At 29.6% G+C, this 19,185-nt stretch overlaps 3 protein-coding genes across 3 annotated transcripts; 2 read left to right on the forward strand and 1 right to left on the reverse strand.

Annotated features, from left to right (window-relative positions):
• Positions 1-870: 870 nt before the first annotated feature.
• Positions 871-4,228, forward strand: LOAG_02337 (2-oxoisovalerate dehydrogenase alpha subunit; the record flags this gene model as incomplete). Its single annotated transcript, XM_003137875.2, has 9 exons — positions 871-984; positions 1,404-1,545; positions 1,996-2,113; positions 2,499-2,592; positions 2,989-3,110; positions 3,235-3,378; positions 3,492-3,609; positions 3,712-3,798; positions 4,130-4,228. The coding sequence occupies exons 1-9, from the start codon at positions 883-885 to the stop codon at positions 4,226-4,228; spliced, it is 1,026 nt and encodes a 341-aa protein (XP_003137923.1). The 5' UTR covers positions 871-882.
• A 615-nt stretch (positions 4,229-4,843) lies between these two features.
• Positions 4,844-7,281, reverse strand: LOAG_02338 (S-phase kinase-associated protein 1). The gene is made up of 5 exons (XM_020445980.1): positions 7,113-7,281; positions 6,794-6,882; positions 6,400-6,543; positions 5,791-5,931; positions 4,844-5,325 (listed from the first exon to the last, which is right to left on the reverse strand). Exons 1-5 carry the CDS (start codon positions 7,228-7,230, stop codon positions 5,293-5,295), a joined length of 525 nt encoding a protein of 174 aa, XP_020303623.1. The 5' UTR covers positions 7,231-7,281; the 3' UTR covers positions 4,844-5,292.
• A 4,581-nt stretch (positions 7,282-11,862) lies between these two features.
• Positions 11,863-18,515, forward strand: LOAG_02339 (ImpB/MucB/SamB family protein; the record flags this gene model as incomplete). The annotated part of the gene is made up of 16 exons (XM_003137877.2): positions 11,863-11,948; positions 12,592-12,709; positions 13,137-13,308; positions 13,506-13,676; positions 14,032-14,163; positions 14,410-14,521; positions 14,779-14,960; positions 15,487-15,644; positions 15,813-15,966; positions 16,057-16,147; positions 16,463-16,567; positions 16,687-16,788; positions 16,892-17,065; positions 17,299-17,511; positions 17,982-18,075; positions 18,307-18,515. The coding sequence occupies exons 1-16, from the start codon at positions 11,889-11,891 to the stop codon at positions 18,513-18,515; spliced, it is 2,247 nt and encodes a 748-aa protein (XP_003137925.1). The 5' UTR covers positions 11,863-11,888.
• Between the last annotated feature and the right edge of the window lie 670 nt (positions 18,516-19,185).

Raw genomic sequence — 19,185 nt, forward strand, 5'->3', positions numbered from 1 at the left:
CACAATAAACTTAGATACATCTTAAATTAATTATCATATCATCTTAATTAATTATCATATCGTTTATATTATCGGTGGTGTATTTGTTTGCGCCAAAAATTTATGAAATAAAAATTATTTCCAATTTGATTCATGCATTATTCACTAATATTGGCAGTTAATTACTTTAGAAACTCTTTATTTGTTTCAAATTTTTGAAATCAAATAAAAAAAGACAATATTTATTATTGGTATAAAATAACCGAACTTGGCTGAATATGTTTGAAATAAAAAAAGGTTGCTTAAACATAAAGTAATGCAATTTTGTTTATTACTTTGAGAAAATTAAACTTGAAATTTTAAAATGACTTCTTTTTTCTTTTTTTTTTTTAGGCAGAATTCACTGAGAAATTAGAAATTCTCTCGCCTTTTCGACAATCAACAATTCCAATATATCGTGTGATAAATTTCGAAGGACAATTTATTGATCCAAATTATGAACTTGATTTCACGAGTGTAAAATTTTAATACATTTATTAAACTTAAAATATAAGTGGAGAAATTGAATTTTAAATTAATCCTTCAAATGTTTGTTAAAAAAATTATCAAATGCTTGATATGTTGATTTCATTTTGCAATGAAGATTAAAGAATTGAATTAAAATTTAGTTTTCAATTATTTTGACAAATATCAAAATAAAAGTTCCTAAATCGTTGATAAATAGATAAATAAATTTAATATATGAATAAAAAAATAAATGAAAGATATATTAATTTATTAAGAATTTAAATTAAAGATTTACATTAAGAATTATTAATTACGATTAATTATCCAATTATTCCTATATTTTAATCATCTGATATATTTATATCGCCATTGCTTTCAAAGGAATTAGCAATCAAAATGTATCAAAACATGGTGACACTTCAACAGATGGATAAAATTTTATACAATTCACAACGACAAGGACGCATTTCGTTTTATTTGACAAATACCGGTGAAGAGGTTCATCGTCTTTTTTTTTTCTGTCTCCCTCTCTCATTAAAATTAATTAGTAATTAAAGTGGTTTAAGATTCGATAAACTTTTTTTCGTATTTTTGATCTTTTTTTCATATTTCATTTAAAATATGATTTCATCAGGAAAGTTAAAAATTTTTGAAAATTTCAACCAAATTTTTTTTTTTTTTTTTTTATGGAAAATAAAATTATTCTAATTTTACAGTGAAAAAAGCAATGAATAATTTGTTAAAATGTTCCATCCAAAATATGATTTTATTGAAAAAAAAATTAAAATTAAAATGAAAAATTTCAACTAACTTTTTTTTTAAAACGGGAAAAAGGAAAAAAAAAAAAGGCAGTGAAGTGGAAATTTTATCGTTAACTTTAGAAATAATTTTATTTGAATAAAATTTTTTTTTTTTAGGCTACTCAAATTGGCTCAGCAGCTGGTATACATGATGATGATTTAATGTATGGCCAATATCGTGAAGCTGGCTCATTATTGTATCGTGGATTTTCGTTAGAAAATTTTATGAATCAATGTTATGGAAATGCTAAAGATATTGGTAAATTTTACAATTAACAATTAAAATATTAATTAAAATATTAAAATATATTTATTAAATTTTTTTATTTATTAAAATATTAAAGGCCTAACAATTAGTAGCTCTTTGTAAGGCCTAGTGAAGTAATATATGAATACTGTAAGTGTATAATAATTTTTGTAAATTTTATAAATTAACAATTAAAAAGAAAAAAAATGGAAATAGCTATAAGAGTATGGATTTAATTTTGCATTTAAAAATTAATTAAAGAGCAAAATTAAATTTATCAATTTAAAATGTAATTATTTTTAGAAAAGAAAATGAAAATTTATAGGGAATATTTGTGAAAAAGTATTCATTTTTAATTATCAAAGATAGGCTCTTTCTTTTTTTTTCAATATTTTATTTGTCTTCATATAATTTGGGATTAATTTTTCCTTGTTTTAGAAAACTTTTTTTTTTTAATTTTAGGTGGCGGAAAACAAATGCCAGTACATTATGGTTCCGTAGAACATCATTTTGTGACAATATCATCAACATTAGCTACACAATTACCACAAGCTGTTGGTTCTGCTTATGCATTTAAAAGGTAACAAATTAGTTAAATGTTACCGTATACTAATTTATATAATTGGAAAAAAAAATTATTTTATTCAAACTTTAAATTTTAAATTTAAAAAATAATGAAATTTGCAATAGAATAATTATTCACTGTTGCTGTTTTTTTTTTTTCTACAATTATACTTATTAACAAAATGATAGAAATTGTATTTACTGATAAACTAATACGAGTTTTTTTTTCTTAGATATTTAATATTTCGTTTTTTTTTCTTCATTAATTAAAATTTTAGCCGTCAAATCGCATTGTTCAAATGTTTAAACGCTAAATGCCAAGTTAGTATTCAGATTTCCGGATCCGTTTTTTTTCCCACTCCCCCTCATTACTGAATGTAGTGTATTATTTGTATTTTCAGAGAGAGAAATGGACGAATTGTGATGGCATATTTTGGTGAAGGTGCATCATCAGAAGGTGACACACATGGAGCAATGAATATGGCTTCAACATTGGTTAGTGCTAACGTTTAACAATTTAATGAATTGAATTTTAATCAAATACTTAATTAATCAATTCAATTTTTTATCTACTTGACAAAAACTGGTAATTTAAATTGACTTAGGCGAATAAATTTAAAATAAATGAATGCAATTTATTTGAATAGTATTAGTTTATTAGTATGAATAGTGATTCGTTTTGAAAATAAAAAAATAAAAAAAAGGAAAAAACTAATTAAAATTTATCTCTTAGAATAATTTCAACTAATTTATTCAGTTAAAGTTCCCATTTTTTAATCCATTATTTATTCAATTCAAAATAATAAATTTTACTCAATTTATAAATAATTTTATTCAATTTTATTATTTAATTTAATTCGAATATCGTTTAGAAAAAAAAAAAATTTTCAGAAATGTCCAATAATATTTTTCTGTCGTAATAATGGTTATGCAATTAGTACACCAACAACGGAACAATATGGCGGTGATGGCGTTGCTGGTAAAGCTTTCGGTTATGGCATTCATGTGATACGGTATTTTCTTGCATTAAAAAAAAAAAAAAGTACATTATGATCATGTCTTATTAATTAATTATTTTTTATGATTCAAGAATTAACCAATTAATCTAATTATAACCTTAGTATAATTTGATCCTAGGGTTGATGGTAATGATTTGATTGCTGTTTATGATGCAACTAAAGCAGCCAGAAAGATAGCAGAGCAAAATGAGCCTGTCCTTATTGAAGCGATGACTTATCGTTTGGGACATCATTCGACATCTGATGATTCAACCGTTTATCGGTAATTTTTAATTTTAAAATTACATTTTTTTTTTTCTAGTCCACATTTTCTTAACTATTTAAATTTATCATTTATCATGTGTTATTGAATAATTAAATGATTAATATTTGTAGTCCTAGTGAAGAAGTTAACATATGGCAAGAGAAGGATAATCCGGTTACTCGATTTTGTACATTTCTTCGAAATAAGGGATGGTGGAGTGATGAGGAAGATATGGCATATCGGCAAAAAGTAATCATTCAATTAATTAATCAAAGCACTTTTTCTCCTCATATTTATAAAATATATCCGTTTTCAAATGATATAATCATATATGTATATATATATTTTTAGATACAAGAAGAAATTATGCAAGTATTTTTGTGTGCTGAAAAAGTATCAAAGCCAAATATTTTAACCATGTTTGATGATGTTTATAAGGTAACAATGAATTTATATTTTTACAAAAATATGGAATTTAGTGAACTTTTTTGATTTGATTAAAAAATTAATAATTTTTCGCAGTCTTAATTTGACTAAATGCTACAATGGAAAAAATAAGATAATAAATCGATTGTGATTATTTGACATTAAAAGATTTGAGAATTCGAATGAATGAATGAATGAGTGAAAATTACTTAAATATTTAAATGATAAAAAGATAAGCCTTCTTTGATCTTTCCTTTTTCATTTCATTTCAACAAACATTTACTTTTTTCAATTACTTTTCAGCAACTAAATTTGCAATTTTATTTTAGAGTTCAATTTGCAGGAAATGCCGAAAAATTTGCAAGAACAACGTGATGAACTTATACAGCATCTGAATAACTATAGCGAATATTATCCAATCAAAGATTTCGAAGGCACTTAATTCTTCCTTTTTTTCTTTTAATAATACCCCACGAAATTAATCCTGTAATTATGTTTCAAAGAACGAAGAATTTATAAAACTTACCAAAGATAAATAATTCACATTGTTCTTGCTATCAGAATACCGTTAATCACCTTTTGATTGCATACAATTACCGTCGTTAACATTTGATAAAGGAAGATCAAATGTTTCTGAAAACCCTAAGTCCAACCTGTTTTATCAGTCTACAATGCTTACAATAGCGCAAATATCGCACATATCGTCTCATGTTTTGTACCTTCTTCTTACATATTTTAAAACATGCCAGTACCATCTTATGCAAACTTGAATGAGCAAACAAATGCACCACTACTGTATTAACAAGATAAAGGCTGACTTCGAAAGCACTTAATTTTTTTTGCCCCTTCCGCTATGGCACATATCCTACTTATTGCCAGAATACTACCTATCAAGTACCACCACAATCATTGGCTCCATAAAAACATACGCAAACAACAACTATTCGACCCTTCATCTTATCCAAATCGAATTTAGTGTTGATTTGCGACAAACAAACCTCATCTGTACCATACTTGATGATACTTCCAATACAACACTGGATTTGAAATACATTTACTCTCTCATCCCAAAAAATCTCGACCAAATATGCAACAGTATACAGAATGCATTTTATATAGAATTTGTGTTTCCAATACAATAATTAGGGGAAAAAATATTCTTTGCAACAACTATACCGATTCAGATTGCGATAGTACCATTGAAAACATAAAAGAAACAAACTGCATATAGCACATGTGACAAAACATTCATTCATTGTTCAAATCAGCTTTTTGCCGTTTTTGGGAAGAAAGCATTAGAAGAAATTGAAGAGTATGATATAAGCTCAAGCATTAATTTGCAAAGAAATTAAAAAACTAGGGCGAAATATAACTGTCACACCTTACAGCTAATGTTAAAACAAAGAATATCGTTGAAATGAAATTTTTACATTCAAGAAAAGAAAACTGAACATTTGGGCTCCACAATTGCGCATCATTTTTGGTGACCACTAGAATCAGATGAGCTCAATCTTCGCACCATGCATTTTCCTTTCGAATCTGCAGAACATAACTTATTAAAGTTGTGAATATACTGAAACAAATTATTCATCCGAAATATACCGAAAAATAATTGTAAGGAATTAGTTTTCTTTTGCTTTAAATCTCAGTGTTTCGTTACGATGCTCGATCACTAAATAGAAAAGAAGGAGATAAACACATTATGATGGGTGAACTAACAAAAGTCTAAGATCGGATATATCCGTACTTTAGTCAGCACCGTTAACAGAATGGTGTGATTCTTTACAACAAATAAAATAGTCTTGATCGTTTCGAATCAAATCAAAGTTCTCCAACAAATTTAAAACAATCTTTTTGCAGCGGAATAATTTAACATAAACAGCATGCGATCAAGTCACCGAAATATGCGTCATGTTTTTTTTATCATAAAATCACATATAAACGGGCCAATAATACCAAGTGCAAAATATCATTAACTTTTCAAATAACTTGAAATCATTTAACCTGTTCCTCTTCTTCCGGAGTGAAATCATTCTTAATGTTAAAAGTCCTTCGAATTTCTTCCGGTGACTTGCCCTTAATCATATTAGCCACCGTCTTGCACGTTACATCGAGCAATCCCTTTATGTCCAAGTAATTCGCTGCCTGCAATATTAAATAATATTAAATGCAATATTAAATAAATTTTCGTACATTTTCTATATGTCAAGGCATTTATCATTTTCTCGTTCGCGTCATTAAGCAATAAAGGCCGCATCCTATCCGAATGTTCTAGCTGGTTCATGCGTCATAAACCTATTTCCCATCTGGTAGTTTTCGTCAATAGATTTGTAGGGCAACTACTTCGACTGCTTCGAAATCACATGCAATAAGTCAGTTGTCCACGAACATTGTCACAATGGAAATGAAACACGTGATAGAGAATATATTCAAAGAGAACCAAAAAACTGTTAGATGGAAACTAGATATTAATGTTTAATACTTTTGCGAATGAATAAAAAGTTAAGTTTTAAATATCAACAACAGTCAAAAATTTTGAGCTCCAAAAACATTCGCCTGTGATAGAAGCTCTCGACCATCAACTCCATGAAAGAAACTAAACTAAGGACTTGCCAGAATGAGCTCGAACAATGTGCCTTGATCCACCTTAAGAAATTCAACATCCCACGATGAAATATCATCAGTACGCTTCTCCTTGTTATCATTGTCTTCCGGCGGAATTGGATCATCTTTGTGATAATCGCACCAGTGAATAACCTATGGTATTAATGCAATCTCAACAAAAAACATTTAAATGAATTTAAACACAACTTTATTCATTTCACATCCTGAGATGCAAACAGAATTAACCTCAACAACGTCAATTGAATAATAATGATTTTTACTGACATACACATTCGTTAATCTATCTTGAATAGAACTTTTCTCAACTATTACAATATACTTTTCTAAATATGATTTACACCATTCTGCTAATAATCCTGAGAATGCTTTTCACTTTTCTAACCTTTTTGAGGATAGCTGAATTAACGCTTTGTAATGGAATACCCTCAACCATATCAATATCCCCGCCGTCTTGATTATCCATTCCCAAATCTATAATTGAAACATGCTTGTCAGGAATTACAATTAAGGAATGTGTGCGAAGTATGCAAACATAAACTACGATAATGTACATATGTCAAGAATTGAAATCAACTTTAACATTCATTGTTCGAAAGTGATTTTGCAGGAAATGGAAACTGTTCATTATATTCCACTAGCTTTAGCACTCGAATAGCTAATAGTTTTAGCTAATCTTCCATTATCAGTTATTGTCAACTCACCCTGAAGCATTGTGTTGATCGTGGTTGATAATCGGATCACATTTCGATCCACTTCAAATGTCTCATTATCAGACGATATTAGCGAAATTTTCTGCTGTACGGGTTTTTGTTCACTCATTTTAACTACGGTTCGGTGATACTGCAGATTTGATGGTAAACTCTGAAAATTCATTTTCTTCCTACTAATTTTAAGAGTCTTGATAGTATTCATTGAAACTGTAAAACCGATCGCAAAAATATTCTAAGGGGCATTCTTCTCAAACGAGCAAAACCAGACATCAGAAATGATTAAGACAATGAGATCTACTTTACGTTTCATTCCACTCTTTCCACTGCAGTTTTTAAAAATCAAACACCAATTTCCCTTGAAAAATTTGTGCTAGTCATAAAACAGTTCCACTTTCCATAAAGAAAAAAAAATGGAAATTCATGGTGCTCGAAAAAAAAGAAAGAAGAAAAAAATTAAACAATCTATGAAACAGTATGGGAAAGAAGAAGGAGAAAGGAATGGAGGAAGAATGATGTTCTCAATTTGCGATGAATGATCAGGTAGTTTCTTTGATTAATTGGCCAAAATATCTTCCCGCCGGATCGAATCAAGCTTTAACCAAGGAAGTAGGGGAAGCTATTTTGGAAGTTGGTGGATTAGGCAAGATGCTCTAAAATTCTCTCAAGTGTAAAACATTGAACAATATCAGCATGAAATGCACTGTAATGAATCACTGGATAATGTGGAAACATTAGTTATCTGTCATGATGAATCAGATGGTCCAAATACAAGCAGATCTACCGGTATCCGTCAACTGAATAATCAGGACATTTAAGTAGAAGTAAACCTCCCGTCACTAAGTATCCATCACTGAATGATCAGATAGTCCATGTACAGGTAGAAATTCAAACTATCCTCATAGTCATATTAAAACAGATATTTACGATTTTCAGTAAGTCAGTAAACAGTCAGATTTTCAATAAACAGCAACTTGCTAAACTCATCTTGGATATGCTATAGTAGTTCATGCCTAGCATAAGATGGTTTTGGTGGCCTTCAATATTTCCTTCAAAAGAAGAATGATACGTAAAATCTTTTAAGCTAGGATTTCTTTCATCTTTTTCACACCCATAAATAGCAGTCTAAGTTCCACTTTCTTTAATTCGGATGAGATCCTTAAATGGGTTATTATCCGAAACCCATCAAAATAGCAGCCAGCAACCCAAAATCCATCTGAAGAGTTGCCAATAACTCAAAACCTATCTACAGCATACCTTCGAGTAACGAAAATGCAATCAATGCGACAATTTGGAACTCTTCCTCTGTCTCTTCATCTGTCGTACTGGTTTCATTTTCATTAAATTGAATGAAATTCTTATTTGAAATGTATCGTTATTTTGGAAATAATATTAGCCATTAAACTATTGTAGATACTTTAATAGCTACAAAATAACTGACAGTTTGGGGTCCAGTAACTTTTTGATTGTCTCTAGTGTGCAACCACAGACATGGTTTGGGATCTATCTCCAGCTTAGTTGACATTTCTGTCATATCGCCATATTACTTAGACCGACTCATTTAGAATGGTGAATTGATGTGACACGTAAATTAATCGGGGTTATGAACAAATTATGCGCGGAAAATTCCCGCGAAAATTCCGTGATAATTGGATAAAATAAGCTGCAGACATTTAATATTCCTCCTGCATGACCCTTTACTAATACTCTTACTCAATCTGTTATAATCTTTACAACAAGTCAAAACATGACCTAATTCCCTCCCGCTACCCCACCCCAAACCACCGGAACTCCGATGCTATGCTCTCCGCCGCCGCTTCATCTCTTCGTCCGAGTTGCCCGAGTCGACACGAAGAGCACATCCGTTATCGTATCGAAACTCAACTTATACGACCGAGACATGCCATTGCAGCACAAATTCCTGTTTTATTCTGACGTAGAATATGCTTATGTTATTATAGTGTTTAAAAGACTAATTGCTATGAGATAATCCATCCTTTCGAAGTCCGAGAAGGAAAACAGATTTTTGCCAATCTCATTCCTTAAAAAGCCATTTATCATCCAACTATTGGGTTCTTCTTACTATAAGATTATCAATTTCAGGCTTATCACTCAATTCTTCGTTTATCTTCTTTGCATAAAACTAGAATGGTAAATGGCCTATCCTTGACCCTATTTTCCTTGCAATATGACAAAGTTACAGGCTTATTAAAAAGTTTTAATAAAACTACAGGAATTATTTATGTAACGCATAATCCCATAATCAGTTTAATTCATGTTTGATAAAAATAAAAACAAAGTTTTAAAATTATCCGAAAAAATTTAAAATTATTAAAAATTATTATTAAAATTTAAAATTATCCGATCAGTTGAGAAGTTTACAAATGCCTTATTAACCCTTTCTCTCAAATTTTCTTTATTTTTAGCTTCATTACCTTTCGTGTAATATAAATGCAAACGAATCCGTCAGTATCATTCGCACGTAATCGTAGAACACGTGTATTATTCGTACATAATTGCAGAACACACTTATCATTTGCACATAATCGTCGGACACGTGTATTATTCGTACGTGATCGTAGAATACGTGACCTATTCTCCTAATCTATTTCATTTCATTACGCTTAATAACTAATTATCTCCAGTATGATAATGATTTCATTTAAAATATAGATCATATTTCAACATGAAGAAATTCATGAAGTGAACATCGATAAAATGGATGATGCTTTGAATTGCTGCAGAAGATGATGAGAATCTGGTGAAGAAAGAAAGGAAAAGAAAAATAGGATAAGGTGTGATATATTATAAAAAGTGATAAGTACTATAATAAGCATTGGAATAGTATTAGGATTAAGATTGTTTTGCTAAAAGTTACAATTATTATTGACAATTATAAAATGTCAGAATACTTCAACAAACTAACCGTTTAGCTTTAGTAAGTTTGAATTGAAATTAATTCTTTAATTTAATCAAACTTCTATTTATACTTTTTTTTTCCTTCTCTATGAACTGAAATTCATATGCAAATTGGTAATCGATTGTTAGTTTACATGTATGATGTTTTACGTCATATATGTGTATGCATGCGTAAATAGGTTCTAATGTTTCTTTTAAAATGTCACAATGAAATTCATTAACTACGAAATTCGCTAAAATGAAATGAACGAGTTAATTTTATTAGAACTTTCCAATTTGGTAGATTCAAATTATTTCAAAAAAGGAAGTTGTTAGGATACAATATTCAAATAAAATATTATTATATCGATAATTTTAGGAAAGAATTAATTATTGATAATTTTAGGGAATAACTAATATCCAATGTTACAAAGATAATTTCGTTAAAATACTACTTTAGTAGTAGTTTCAATGTTCATCCAAGCCAATAATACTTTCTATTGCAACTTCAAAGTGTGTATTTATTGAACCGATTTATCAAAAATAGGCTGTGCATAATTAATGCTTAAATTAATTCACATCTTTAAAAAAATTTTTGTCAACAATGCTTAAATTGTAAATCTAAAAAAAGTCTTATCATATTTTATTGATAAGTCTTGCATTAATCTGAAACATCAATGTCATTCTTGTTCTTTATTACCACAAAATAACAGCATAAACAATAAATAAATTCGTCAAGCTTATGATTAACATAATATGTAGATTAGTATTTGCTTTATTGATTCCTATTTGTCCTATTTAACAACATTAATGTCAAATTCTCATTTTGTACTTAATACTTTTGAATAATCAGGTTTAAAAATACATTCATTGCTAAATGTTTCAGGTTTAAAACATTTTAGTAATTCTTTCTTTTTCTCTCTCTCTCTCTCTCTCTCCCTCTCTCCTCCTCCTCCTCTCACTTATTCAAAAGTAACTATTTTGAATTATTCAAATATATATAACCTTTCGTGAACTCCGTAAGATCATTTCATCAAATTTCTTTCTTATATATATATATATAACATTCCGTGAATAACGTGAAGTTGTTTCATCGAATTTTTGTCTATTTGCTTTTTCAAAATTAGATTAAAACGATAGACTTAAAATTTGGAATTATGTATTTTAAAGTAAAATGAATTTATATATTTCAAATCTAATGAATCTTTATTCCAAAACAAAAGCAACAACGGATTGAATAGTGAATGAATTTAAATGTCAAAAGAGATGTCGTTATTTGAGCAAATGACATTGTTCGGTTATCGTTGGCACATCGTTGAAGTTTTCTTTTTTTTTTTTTTTCATTTCCCTTAATATCTGCACAGTATTTGTCAGAATTTTTCAAATTATTTTGTTTTATTTAAATTTCGAAAATTCTAATTAAATCTTTGGAACAATCGATGAACATTAAAGTTAGCTATGAATCATCAAATGGTTAGCAATGGGAAAATTAAGTTTGTGAAGATGAAGAAGTAAATGTGATGGAAAAAGGATGATAAAAAAAAAGGGACGAAGAATGCTGAATGATATGTTAGGAATAATTTTTATGAATATGAGAGAACTATAAATGGTTCAATTTGGTATACAATGTAACAGATGAATTAAATGGATGAAATTGTATAAAAACATGATTATTTGATGTGTTGATAATTTTTTTTTTTTATGTTAAAATGAATTCTCGAAAAAGTCATACATTCCCTAATGTAATCAATACTTCCTCTTCTTTTTTCTTTTTCGGATTCAAATAAAATACGTGCACAATTATTGTCGAATTTGTAAATTATATCATTTTACCTTTATTTTTTCATTCAGTCATACGTTGCAAACGCTCGAATGTATTGTAATGGTGAGGAAAATGATATTGAAGAGAATGAAAGCCGTGCTGAACAATGGGTAAGTTAAAATTTGACAAAATAATATCTCTCTTTTTTTTTTTAATGAAAAAAAAGAAAAGAAAACTTGAAGATAAAAAAATTTAACTTAAAAAAAATTAACGAAAAAAATTTAACTAAAAATCGAATTTAACTTGCTATAATTAATTAGTTTGTCATAATTAGTTCAACAAAAGAAGGGCGATTTTTTATGATGAAAGAAAAACAATCGTTAAATTGGTATTTGTGCAAAAAAAAAAAGAAGAAAAACGGGCATTAAAGAATCCAGTTATTACTTTGAAATTCTTTCAGCTAAAATTTTTTAACAATGTAAACAGTCATTGACTGTGGTATATCATCAATGGATTTCCATTTAACTATTTAATGGATCAAAATAAGTGATCAAACTATTTTTTTTAATTCGAAATATGAAATTTGATGGTTCTTATCCGATACGTTATAGCTTTACAAATAAAATTCTATATTTTCTAAATTGAACGAGAAAATTACTTGGTTGCTTTTAGATATTCATTACTGTTTCTAATTTACATTATCAGTACATTTCATTTTCTTCATTTTAGTTTCATTTAGTTACGATTGTTTCGCTCTTTTTTTTACTTCTTCATTACGTACGATATTTTTATTCAAAAGTTTCAATTTTTCAGCAGAATTATATGGCAACGAAAAAAGCCAAACTTCAATATCAAGTAAATGTATTGGACAAACACGAATGCATCTCCTGTATTTTTAAAGGCATTTCAATTTTCGTTAATGGTTATACAGGTGATTCATTTTATTTTTCTGAGTAGAATGAAAGGTAACGAAATTAAGAGGAGATTTTTAGTGGAAATTATATTGTTTGCTGAAAGTTATAATAGAAAACACATAATTTAGGTGGAAATCTCTAGAAAAGTTTCTTCTGGATAAGCATTAGAAACAATCATACGTGACTTTGTTACATTCCTCTTAAACGTGTCAGTGCAAGGAAATCGTAGTAATCTGTAGGTGGTTTACACAAGCTCACAGTAGTCAACGGTAAAATGAAAGCAGTATGAAATTGCCGTTATTACAGTATAAAGGAAGAACAATTTTTTGAGTCCCTTATGTGTATTTAAGGTACGTGCACTCAAGATACACGGACCGCATTGTTTGTATTATCAAAGTGCATGTGCATTTGTGAGTGCGAAACGTGATGTTTGCATGAATTCAGATCCACCAGCAGCGGAATTACGAAAGTTAATACATATGCATGGTGGCGAATTTCATATTTACTACAAACATGGCACTACAACCTATACAGTCGCTACACATTTAGCCGCTGGTAAAGTGAAGAAACTTCGAAAGGAAGAGAAAATCATTCATCCGAGATGGCTTACCGATAGGTCACCTAATAAATTATTGGAGACTTAACTATGTTTTTTTTTTCATTGCGTTATTCATGAATTACCAGAACTTATCAGTTCATTGCAACGAATCTTTGATGATGAAACGACCTCTGCATGTTTAGAACTTCTGGAAGCAGCTAGACGAAGTTAAATTTTAAGTTGTATGATTCAGTGAAAAGGTTTTGCATTTGCAGTGTCAGAGCAGGAATTCGATTACATGAAGACGATTATTTATTGTATAAAGATGGTGCACTGCAAACAGCCGTGGCAAAACGACTTGCAGTTGGAAGTTATAGCTCCCCAAAAGAAGGATGTGCTACGAGTGCTGCGAATGATCCAAATTTTGTGAGTAACTTTTATGAGAGGTAAAGAGATCCCCTTATTCATCGTAATTTATTTAGAAATGATGCTTAATGAGAATATTTAGAGTGGAAAATAATAAAACAAACTTATTTGTTATAATTTTCCAACCAGTACGAATTATTTTAAAGAATTGAGGGGTTTTTTCTATTTTGTTTTTTTTTTTAAACTATTGGAAAGTCGTTGCTCTGACGTTGCCGTTTATTCTATCCAGTACAACCTTTGAAAATATTTAGAATATTTTAGATGACCAATTTGGAACTTAAAATTATTTTCACAAACGATAACGTGCGATTTTCTTTTTTTTTGATACATCTCACAATTTGTCTACTGATGACTTAAAGATGGAATGAATTTTAGATCTCGTCTACATTTAATTTCAACTTTGGCACAAGAAATGAAGCATTACGTAAACGAGTTAAGGGAAAATCAAACTGATAATTTTCCTTCACGCGTACATCTCCAGCATTTGATTGATAAGGATTTCGCGAAGTGAGCAACTTATTTCTGAAGTATTTGGATTTTTAATTCCACCAATTAAGAGAGCTAATTTTCATTTCATTCAGCATTTTTTTTACAATATGTTATCGACTTTTAGAAAAATACAGTGTTCAAGAAATAACAGTAAATTGCATCACTTGAGTAATTTTTATTCGTAGATATATAAATGTAGCAAAACTTTTTATAGCGTTACACGTTACACACGATATTGTGTGATGAGCTATTTCAATTTTTTAGTCCTCCAAAGGAGACCATTTGCCACGTCGATTTGGATTGTTTCTTTGTGTCGGTTGCACTAAGAACTCGTCCAGAATTGGTTGGAAAACCAGTAGCCATTACCCATTCAAGAGTAATTTTTGTAAATCCTCTGCAGCACATTACGCTTAATTATGAAATTGACCATACGACTGTTAAGTTACCATTGGTTCAGATTACTTAATCTTATCAGTATGCAATAAATAGTGTTTTTTTCCGGATGATTTAAGGAAATATGTTTTATCTTGCTTCAATTATCGCCCGACATTTCATATCATTTTATCAGTATTTTTGTCTGTGTTGTTCAGGAAAATCAATTTATCATATTTGATTGTTTTGTATCTTTTTAAGGGTACAGAAGGTGCTGGTATGTCCGAAATTGCATCATGCAGTTACGAAGCCCGAGCACAAGGTGTTCGTAATGGCTGTTTTATTAAAGACGCGCGGAAGGTATGTCCGGATCTCATTTGCCTTCCTTATCAGTTTAACGATTATCGACAGATTTCAAGGGAAATCTATTCAATTTTATCAGGGTTTGTTGCTGGATATGTTGGTCTATTCGTATTTATTTTGGAGTATTTAGTACTGAGCAAGTATTTGAATGTTTTTTCGAAACACATGTTGAAAATTTAAGTACCATTAATCAAGCTGAATCTAAGTCTAAAATGCAGAGAGGTGACGAAATGTATTGTATTAAAAATGGATTTTCATTTGAAATAGAATTATGCCTATGCTACCGCGGTTAATTACAGCATCCATTCGATCATTTTTGTTGGAGCTTAATTCTAAATTTACCACGGTTGCTGTGAGTGAAAGATTAGGGATAAAAAAAAAAAAGTTCCCAATGCTTTGAAATAATTATCTACTGCTTACTCAAATATGAAATAACGCATATTATCCTAGACTTATTACCTTTCATTAAGCAATAGTCAGTGACACTAACGACGTAGTGTGCTGATGACTCTTATCAAATAGCAGAATTGAAAAGTTTAACTGACGATATATGTCCTTCATTCTTTTGCTAACTAATTTTTCTAGCATGTTGACAGGTATATTTAGGTATACGCACAATATTCGCGCTGTAAGTTGCGATGAGATGTATGTTGATTTGGAAACCTTATGTAAGGAGATGCATATAGCAGATGTAATGGGCATTATATCTGTGATACGGAGTGAAATTTTGACTAAAACAGGCTGTAATGCTTCTGTCGGTATTGGTAAGTTGTCATTATTTTCGTAAAAGTTCGCAATGATTAATACATTTATCGTGTACACAACAGCGTCGTTAGTTTATTGTTTACCATTTGAATCCTTTTATTCTAATAAAAATAAACGTTCCACTTGAAAGAAGTGTTACTGATAAAGTGTATTATGAATATGTTTAGGAAATACAATGTTAATAGCTCGTATAGCAACTCGGCATGCAAAGCCGAATGGCCAATTCATGATCAAATTGGGTGATATCGATGAATTGATCAGGAAAGAGAAAATTTCGTCTTTACCCGGAATTGGTTATAATATTTGCGCAAAACTTAGAAAGTAGGAGTTTATGTTTTATAATTATTTGAATAATGTTTCCTATCAAATTAACGATCTCATGAATTTAATTAAAGTTGGGAGATCTTACAGTGCATTCGGTGAGATGAATTTATGTGAGGATTTGCAAAAAGTGCCCATTGATCGTTTGCAAAATCTTCTTGGTGAAAAAATTGGAACTCAGGTTAGTTTCGAAAACATGACCAAAGGCTTATGTATACTTACATTATAAACCAAATTGATTTCAACTATATTTCTCTCCAAAAGTGATATATGCTTACGTCAGGCTATTGCTCATTCTTGAAAAATTATATTATAGTAGCTCAAAGGCTGAAGTTTTTCTTAGAATTCTGATTGGAACCTATGTCACATTTCAGTTATATTTTGGATCTATTTCATATTAACTACAGATCGAGCAACAAATTCGTACTTAGCACAAATAGATGAAGTCATTTTTATTCTTCTCTTTTTACTTAATTTCCTTTTTCCATATTTTCAGATATATAACATGTGTAGAGGAGTGGATAAAGAAAGAAATTTTTTGGAAAAGATTATCCGCAAATCTATTTCGTGTGATATAAATTATGGAATTCGATTTAAAAAAGTATGAATTCTTTCAGTTATTGTCATTTGGACACAAAAGATTGGTTATGTCATGATTCCGAAGATTTCCGAAGAATTATGTCATGACTTTTTTTTTCATGATTTCGTGAAACGTTTCAGGAAGATGAAGTAATGGAATTTCTTGGAAAAATATGTTCAGAATTGGAAAAAAAACTTCATATAGCCCGGATGACTGCGTCTACTATTACCCTTAAATTACTGGTAAAATGATTATTTGAGATTTTTAAGTGGATGACAAAAAATTTCGTCTTTAAATCATTCTAAATATTATTTGTTTATTATGTCTAAATATTATTTATAATAGATTCGAGCACCAGATGCACCCGTTATAACAGAAAAATATTTGGGTTGCGGGAGATGTGATGTAGTTACAAGGACAGCTCATGTGAGGGATGCTACTGCAAATAATGCAGTATTGCATGCAGAAGCAAAAAAGTTAATGAAAGCAATAAATCCAGTTATATGCGATTTGAGAGGAGTGAGCATTCTTCTTTGTTTACTTTATTATTATTTTTTCATTTTATTCATTCCTTAGTTTTTTTTATTTTTTTTATTGACACATACGTGATTGGTGCTTTTAAGTTCTTTGATGTTATTTTTGCTCATAAAAGGCAGTTAGTTTGAATATGTAAACTAAGCTATGGAAATTCTTTTTTTTTTTTACTAAAAGTGCACATATAAATTAAAGCAAACTTTTTCCCATGTTCACAGATTGGTATCCAATTAACTCATTTAACTGAAATACCGAAGGTATTAATCAATGATGAGCAACCCATCAATAGAAATACGTTGACACAATTTTTTGCTGTGAAAAGTAGAGGACAACAACATGTTATTGGAAAAAATGAAGGGAAGAGTGAGGAAGATATTGCTTTAGAGTTAGCGTTGAAGGAGTCGCTTAAAGAAAGCAGGCGAAATCGTCGGGTAAGTTCATACATTATTAATTGCAAAATTACACTGACATTGTGATCTTTTTATTAATTTAATTAATCATTTAATATTTGCGGTTTCAGTCTACTATTCCTGATTTCAGTTAGCTGTCCTGCCAAATTCGATATAATTTTCTGGTTCTCAATAGTTTGCTGAACTTTTTTTCACAAATACAAGCTATCACATTTTGCTCATAGTGTAGCTGTACAAATGAATTAGGTTATTAGGAATAGTGGTTTATTGATTGGTGAAGTAATTAATCTTTAATGGTTATTGCTTACAGTAATGTAATTCGACAGCCAGCGCATTTGGACCATTTTGAATGACTGATTTCTTTTTTTTCTTTTCTTTCTTTTTTTTTAAAGTAATATACTCTTTTGTCCTTTTATGTGTTTGGTTGCTTTTCAATGAAGACTAAAAAACAACCGAATAATATTTTGAATCGATGTCGATTTTTTTTTCAGTATCGTAAAGAAACTATCCATCCGGATTATCGGAATTATTTCGAGGATGAAGATGTGAAAGCTGAATTTTTGCGAATACTGCAGCATTATAAATGTGAATTTTGATTATTGTGAATTTTTTTCATTAGGATATCTATCCCAAGTAAATGTAGGTAAATAAAGTGAACCTGTCTTGTCGTTTTGTTGTTAACAAAGAAACTTCACTTCGTTTCACATTTTAGAATTAAGATAATACAGGAAAAACTGTTTGCAACTACTGGCTACTGTTTACAAAAAACGGAGATTGAACATCCACAAATGAGTTTTAGTATTTTTTTTTTTTCAGATCCTACAGCGGAAGTGGTATCAGAAATGGCAACATATTTTGGTTTATTGGTAAAAAACGGTGATTTGAGTGATGTCATATCACAGCTTAGGTTTTTGCAACGTGAAACGATAAACTTTTCATTGGAATGGATTATTGTAGTGTCCTCTTTAAAAGTTGAATTGAATCATCTTTGTGATACAATATATGGTTCGTTATTATTTCGTTAAGTGTGATTTGATCATAAATACTTTCTTGTACTAACAGCGTTTCACTTCTAAATCTTAAGGTTATCTATTCATGGAGTGATGATTTTCCATGCACATTTCTTTCTCACTATTATACCTGTAAAATAAGTTAACCAACTTCTGTAAATTATGTACATATATAATATTGAAAATTGTAGTACTTTTACAAATAATAATTGGCTGTGATGATTGATTCAAAACATAGTATTTATACTCTCTCTGTCTTTTAAAAAAAAAAAACTCAACGATTTTCTCGATGTTTGAAGGAAAATTAGGAACATTTAGAAGAGACAAAGTTTCTTCGATATTGAGACTGGTAATTTGCGGCGTTTCATGGTGTATCGTTAAATATTTAAAAAATTTTCAAGAAATTCTAGAATTTACTGTGTTTACCATTCGCCTTTCATATACTGTATCATTAATTAAAAAGAAAAAAGGATACTGAAATGAAATCAACAATGGTCACTCTCCCAAACATAAATCCAGGGGAGAAACTAAATCAACAGTATATGAAGCATTGAGAATCTTGTAATCAGAACTTTTGGAATCATTTCACAGATTACAATTGAAAAACTATCAAAATCGCTAACAGTATGTAAACATCATTCCTTGCATCTCAAAGTGAATTCAATTTTAATTCTTTTCATTATTC

Source organism: Loa loa (assembly GCF_000183805.2).
Source record: "Loa loa unplaced genomic scaffold supercont3.364, whole genome shotgun sequence".
Lineage (NCBI taxonomy): Eukaryota > Metazoa > Nematoda > Chromadorea > Rhabditida > Onchocercidae > Loa > Loa loa.